General features: G+C 48.0%; 1 protein-coding gene across 1 annotated transcript; it reads left to right on the top strand.

Annotated features, from left to right (window-relative positions):
- Positions 1–4,944: 4,944 nt before the first annotated feature.
- LOC102452936 (olfactory receptor 6B1-like) lies at positions 4,945–5,937 on the top strand. The gene has a single exon (XM_006110490.2). The coding sequence runs from the start codon at positions 4,945–4,947 to the stop codon at positions 5,935–5,937; it is 993 nt and encodes a 330-aa protein (XP_006110552.2).
- Positions 5,938–7,249: the final 1,312 nt, after the last annotated feature.

Raw genomic sequence — 7,249 nt, 5'->3', positions numbered from 1 at the left:
ATGTGATACTGTTGCCAAAAAAAATATCAAAGATGATGCATTAACAGAAGTGTTGTAAGTAAGATAGGAGAAGTCATTCTCTATGCTGATTAGATATCTGTTGAGGCATTGTATTCAGTTCCGGGCACCACATTTCAGGAAAGATATGGGCATGTTGGAGAAGGTCCAGAGAAGAGCAACAAAAAGGATGAAAGGTTTAGTAAACATTACGTATGAGAGGAGAGTGACCCAGTTGGGTTTCTTTAGTTGAGTCATCAAATTTAAAGCGATCGGAGCACGTTGGCTTAATGAAAATATTTGCACCTCATTTGCTCTTCTTGCTCCAATTTTTTCGCCCTTCATCTCTCCCGGGAAAACTTAGCTCATTTGAACTTCCAATACGCAAGGGGATGAAGGAGTTTGTCCCAGAAGCACTGAAGGATGAAAGCAAATTATCCTTGACGGTTGTCAACAAGACTGTTCCACAGTGTGTGACTCTGATAAAAAGGAGTCTCCAATGTAGAGTTCTCAAGTTTTTCAGAGGAACCAGATGCTCTGAAATTTTCCTCAAATTTGTCCGCGATCTGGGCCATGAGAGTGAAGCTTTGGGAAGAATCCAAATGACTCTTCTGTGATTTGGAGCCAGGAGCTGATAAAAATCCACTCTTTTATCTTCAGGTAACCTCATGTAACCTATCAGTTTTAATGTCCCAAACTGCTGGATCTGTAGATCTTATTTTGGTGGATGGATCATTTTTGTGTGTAAAGTTGGAGATATGGGGTAGGGAATGATTTCTGGGTTTAAATGTGCACAGGAACGCCATTAACGCTGTTTCCCTCAAGGTCTAGGTGATCACCTGTAAACAGCTTCCTTTGTTTTTCAGTCTAAGCAGTAGTTGATCTTAGGAAGGCATGGGACCACCCCAACTGGTAGGGTCTGACCAGGCAATTTCCCATAGAAGGTGGGGGAGAGAACATGAAGTTCCCACCCAAAGTGGAATCTATAAAACATTGGGAAGCTACTACCCCTTTTTCTACATCACTCCCAAGAGAATGAACCCGACACCCCGGGAAAAAAAAGGATCTACCTTGGCTTTGGTGACATAACAATTTTGGGGTGACTTTGCAAGAAGCTTCGCTGTGTTAGAACCAGCTGTGTGTTTTCTGTTATTGTAAATCTGTCATCTAGTTTGCTCTGCCTGGATCCACTTGCAACCACTTCATCCCTTCCACTGGTACTTAATCAAACCGCTTGTATTGATTCTCAAGCCCAGCGTGAATAAATGTTACCCGGGAGAGCAATCGGTGTATACATCCTCCTGTCATTGTTAAAAGGGGTTTACCTAAATAATTCATTGGGGGGTCGGATCCCACTTGGGAAGCAGGGATTCCAGGAAGCAAGCTTGCAAGTCTAGACACAACCATTGAGAAAGGTGGGTTTGACTCATTGAGAACAGACGTGGTTAGAGATGCATTTTCCCCACCGGTCAGGTCAACCGAGAACTATAAAGGAAAGTCTTGGGGGAAATAATGACCCAATGAAACGTATTTTTAACTCATTGAGAACGGTGGTTCTCGATGAGTTCTGAATGACGGCTCCTCGTAATATTGTCCTCGTGAGATGTTTGTTTTACTCGCCAGTCAGGTAAATGGAGCGCCATAAAGGAAAGGCAATTGGGGAAAGAGGACACATGGTCAAATCAAGCCTTCTCCATGGGAAAGGATTTTGTTTTTATTGGAAAAGGAGTTTTGTTGTCTCGCCTTCTCTAAAAGCAGAGGGTTGGAAATTTAGCTTGGAAAACTGCATTCCAATGGGACCGAAAAGACAGGGCTGGGAGAGACTTCACGAGTCATCGAGTTCTGCCCCTGCCCTAAGCAGGATCAATCCCAACTCAGTCATCCCAGCCAGGGCTCCTGAGATCCCTTCCAACCCTATGACTATGATTCTATGATCATCACAGATGAGGAACCTGAGGAATTGAACAGTCAGTTAAATGGATCAATGCCTCAGAGGGCATAAGAACGTAACAACATAAGGGTGGCCTTACTGGGTCAGACCAAAGGTCCATCTAACCCAGGAGCCTGTCTTCCAGATGCCCCAGAGAGAGTGAACAGAACAAGGAATCATCAAGTGATCCCTCTTCTGTCACCCCTTTCCAGACAGAGGTTAGGAACACCATCCCTACCCATCCTGGCTAGTAAGTATCGATGGACTTCACCTCCCTGAATTTATCTAGTTCTCTTTTTTGAACCCTGTTCAAGTCCTGGTCTTCACCACATCCTCTGGCAAGGAGTTCCACAGGTTGACTATGTGTGGTGTGAAGAAAAATGTCCTTTCGTTTGTTTTAAATCTGCCACCTATTCATTTCATTTGGTAACTCCTCGTTCTTGTGTGATGGGAACAAGTAAATCACGTTTCCTTCTTCACTTTCTCCACACCGGTCATGATTTTATAGACCTTTATAAAAACTAGAAGAATTAAGAATACACCTCAGGAAAATGGATTCCTAATCTAGTGCATATTCTCTGAACCTTACTTCTTATTACCTTGCTCTTACGACATGGTAATTCCTTTTCCTCTTTCTGATGAAAGTTGTTAGCACTGTTCTCGATTTGCCACATCGTAGTTGGGGGTCTGATTTTTTTTGTCATTTCCCACAAGCAAGAAGATTCCCACGGATGTCTTGAGGCATTTCAAAATAGCTGATACTTTTTTCTGACCCCCTGCTGTGGACTGAGTATGCGTCTTCAGTGTCCAGGCCTGACTGGTAGCAGGTAGGTGAAGCAGTGGAAATATGTACAAATAGCTCCAAGGCACACAAACCGCTTCCTGTCGGAAACATGGGATCTTCTCTGCCCTTGTGAAGTCTCTGATCCCCTGCAGCGACTGTGCCCACTCATAGAATCATAGAATAATAGGACTGGAAGGGACCTCGAGAGGTCATCGAGTCCAGCCCCCGCCCTCAAGGCAGGACCAAGCTCCGTCTACACCATCCCTGACAGATGTCTATCTAACCTGTTCTTAAATATCTCCAGAGAGGGAGATTCCCCCACCTCCCTTGGCAATTTATTCCAATATTTGACCACCCTGACAGTTAGGAATTTTTTCCTAATGTCCAATCTAAACCTCCCTTGCTGCACTTTAAGCCCATTACTCCTTGTCCTGTCCTCAGAAACCAAGAGGAACACATTTTCTCCTTCCTCCTTGTGACACCCTCTTAGATATTTGAAAACCGCTATCATGTCCCCCCTTAATCTTCTTTTTTCCAAACTAAACAAGCCCAGTTCATGAAGCCTGGCTTCATAGGTCATGTTCTCTAAACCTTTAATCATTCTTGTCGCTCTTCTCTGTACCCTTTCCAATTTCTCCACATCTTTCTTGAAATGTGGTGCCCAGAACTGGACACAGTACTCCAGCTGAGGCCTAACTAGTGCAGAGTAGAGCGGCAGAATGACTTCACGAGTTTTGCTTACAACACACCTGTTGATACAACCTAGAATCATATTTGCTTTTTTTGCAACAGCATCACACTGTTGACTCATATTCAACTTGTGGTCCACTATGACCCCTAGATCCCTTTCCGCCATGCTCCTTCCTAGACAGTCGCTTCTCATCTTGTATGTATGGAACTGATTGTTCCTTCCTAAGTGGAGCACTTTGCATTTCTCTTTATTAAACCTCATCCTGTTTACCTCTGACCATTTCTCTAACTTGCTAAGGTCATTTTGAATTATGTCCCTATCCTCCAAAGAAGTTGCAACCCCACCCAGTTGCAACCCCACCACTCAAAACAATGTGAATTATTTTCAAATGTTCCAAAGGATGTGGGGGTATATCTACACTACTACCCTAGTTCGAACTAGGGTGGTTAATGTAGGCAACCGAAGTTGCAAATGAAGCCCGGGATTTGAATTTCCCGGGCTTCATTTGCATCTTGCCGGGCGCCGCCATTTTTAAATCCCCGCTAGTTCGGACTCCGTGCCCGCAGCTATACGTGGCACGGAGTAGGTAGTTCGGATTAGGCTTCCTATTCCAAACTACCGTTACTCCTCGTGGAACAAGGTGTACCGGTAGTTCGGAATAGGAAGCCTAATTCTACCTACCTACTCCGTGCCGCGTGTAGCCGCGTTCACGGTGTCCGAACTAGCGGGGATTTAAAAATGGCGGCACCCGGCAAGATGCAAATGAAGCCCGGGAAATTCAAATCCCGGGCTTCATTTGCAACTTCGGTTGCCTACATTAACCACCCTAGTTCGAACTAGGGTGGTAGTGTAGACATACCCTATGAGAGGAAGGATGGTTCATTTGGGCTAGGCAGGGACCTGAGAGATGCAGGATACATTTCTGCTTTTCCATTGCCTCTCTGTGCCTAAATCACTTAGGTTCCCTTATGAATTCCACTGGGAGCCTCTTTACATAGAATCCTAGAACACTAGAATGGGAATGGACCTCGGAAGGTCATTGAGTCCAGTCCCCTGCCCTCTAACATCTGTTGGCATCTCAAGTAACTTTGAACATCAGTTCATCTCTCCATTCTCCAGCTATAAAATGGACACTTTAATAGCAATGTTGTGAGGATAACTATGCAAGTGCTCTGGTACGCCAGGGAAAGTAGCCGCACAAGGACCGTCGATAGAAGTTGAAACAATTTTGATTAGGACTTGACCTCCCAAATCCCTTAGGTGTTTTTGCAAAATATCTCCCGATCTAGCTTTGAGCTAATGGTTGAGTTGGTAGAGTACTACTGAATGGGATCTTCTCTGGAAACAAATCGGTGTAGGACCGGCAGTCATCATCTGCAAATTTGGAACCTCGTTCCCCAAATGAGGAGGGGTTACAGACCTGAGGGGCGGGGCCAAATAATAAGGAATATCTAAGGGAGGTAGTGACAAACTTCATGAAAATGGGCACAAGTGACTTCAACCATTTCTTTTTTTTCTAATTCTGCAGGTCAACAAGGCCCCATGGAGAACGGCACCAATGTTCAGGAATTCATCCTGCTGGGATTCCCGGCCATCCTGGAGCTCCAAGGGTTGCTCTTTGTGGTCTTCCTGGTGGCGTATGTGCTGACCCTACTGGAGAACATGGTTATCATCGGCTTGATCCGGACAAACTCTCACCTTCGCAAGCCCATGTATTTCTTCCTCAGCCACCTCTCCTTCCTGGAAGCCTGGTACATTTCCGTCACCATCCCCAAACTGCTGGTGAACTTCCTGGTGGAGGACAAAAGAATCTCCTTTGTGGGCTGCATGACCCAACTCTACTTCTTCAGCTCCCTGTTATGCACCGAGTGCGTCCTCCTGGCATCCATGGCCTACGACCGCTACGTGGCCATTTGTAGACCCTTGCGTTACCCAGCCATCATGACCCACCGCTTCTGCCTGCAGTTGGTGGCAGTCTCCTGGGTGAGTGGTTTCTCCATCTCCTTGGTCAAGGTGTCCTTCATCTCACGCCTGACCTTCTGCGGCCCAGGGATCATCAATCACTTCTTCTGCGACATCTCCCCGGTGCTGAACCTGGCTTGCACCGACATGTCAGTGGCAGAGACTGTAGACTTTGTGTTGGCCTTGATCATCCTGCTGGTCCCTCTGTTCGTGACAGTCGTCTCCTACCTCTGTATCATTGCTGCAATTATGCGCATCCCCACCATCCAGGGGAGGAAGAAAGCCTTCTCCACCTGCGCTTCCCACCTCACTGTGGTCATCATCTTCTTCTCCACCTCCCTCTTCATGTACGCCCGGCCCAAGAAGATTTACCCTTTCGATTTGAATAAGCTGGTGTCTGTCGTGTACACGGTTCTCACACCCATGCTCAACCCCTTCATCTACTGCCTGAGGAACCAAGAGGTGAAGGGGGCACTCAAAAAAGCTTTATCTGGGCTGAGTAGTGTCCATAAGGTCCCTGTGATGGACACGGCCCACCAAAGGGACAGAAAGATCCATGCCGGTGAAACGTGAGCCGCGTCGTGCTCAGGGAATGTCACACCAGGATGTAGTTCAACCTGTTTTATAGACACAAGCTGAAATCTGAAAAGACAGAACCGTATGGTCATTCTCTCTCCAGAAGCCTGACTAACGAGTCTCCTTTCTGTCCTGTGCATCCAACCTCTGTCTGTTCTCTGCCAAGAGGGAACTCTAGAGAGACGGAGGCAAAGTCATGGCAGAAGTGGAACATTTCAATAAGGTTTGGAAGGTCCCTGAAATCCAGGAGGTGTCCGGACTTGGGAGTTGCAATTCCAGGGAGTTTCTGGCACCTCACAACAGGGGACTTTAGGAAACTGGAATACAGACTAATCCATCAGTTCCCCTAAGGAATGATGGGAGGCCCCTCTCCTGCCACAGGTCTAGTCTCAGTGTGGGAACACCCCACAGGGACAATGGTTCTTTATTCACTGCAGAAAAAGAAACTCACGGAGCTGAAAGTTCTTTTCCCTTTCCTGTGGAAGAGGGTGCCGGGGCTGGGGCCTTCTGCTTCCTGCTGCCATTGAGAAGCCGAGTACAGCAGGATGGCACAGGGGGTTGGGGTGGATTGGAACAGGCTTCAGGGCCACACCGGCTCCTGCATTCTGTGGGGTGTGTATGTGTGGGGGTGACCCCCGATGCTGCCGTCCTACACCAGGCCCATCCACAGGATGGCTGAGGCGTTCACTGCGGGGCCTCCCAAAATGCAGGGGCTGAGGTGGCCGTCCTGAACCGTTCGACGGCCGGGAAGGCTTTTGGCTCCCTGCCCCCCTGGAATGTGTGGGAACGAAGAACCTGACCCCCAGGGACTTTCCTTACAAATGGGGTCCTGTTCTCCCTCACGTTTCAGTGAAAATCCCACTCTAAGGAATCACCACGTTGCTTCCGGCCCACAAAAGATTCTGCCCAAGCACATGTGTGGGTCCCTACAGGCCACGGGTCTCCTCATTGCGTTTGCTGGAGCAGACGAACACGGCTGCTGCGCTAAGGCCTCGACTCGAGTGAATAACTCTTTCCCCAAGGGCCGGCCGCCAACAGGGGCGAGCACAGGGGCAGTTGCCCATGGAGCGTGGCAATTCAGAGGCCCAGCCACCACTTCTATGATGGTAGTCAAGGAAGCCAGTGCCCCAGGCCCTATAAATCACACCAGAGCAGTTCTGAGGGATTGGCAGGTAGTCCTGAGAGCTGCCCAAGGCCTGGCCCCTTCTGGGGGCAAGGAGCCGGCCCCACACACCTTGTCTGGGCACCCACAGAAGCTTTCAGTCCCCCCGCCCATGGGGCAAATCCTTCAACTCTTGCTCAAGAGGTC

Source organism: Pelodiscus sinensis, chromosome 30 (genome assembly GCF_049634645.1).
Source record: "Pelodiscus sinensis isolate JC-2024 chromosome 30, ASM4963464v1, whole genome shotgun sequence".
In the NCBI taxonomy this organism is placed as follows: domain Eukaryota; kingdom Metazoa; phylum Chordata; order Testudines; family Trionychidae; genus Pelodiscus; species Pelodiscus sinensis.
This window is presented reverse-complemented; position numbering and strand designations above follow the sequence as displayed.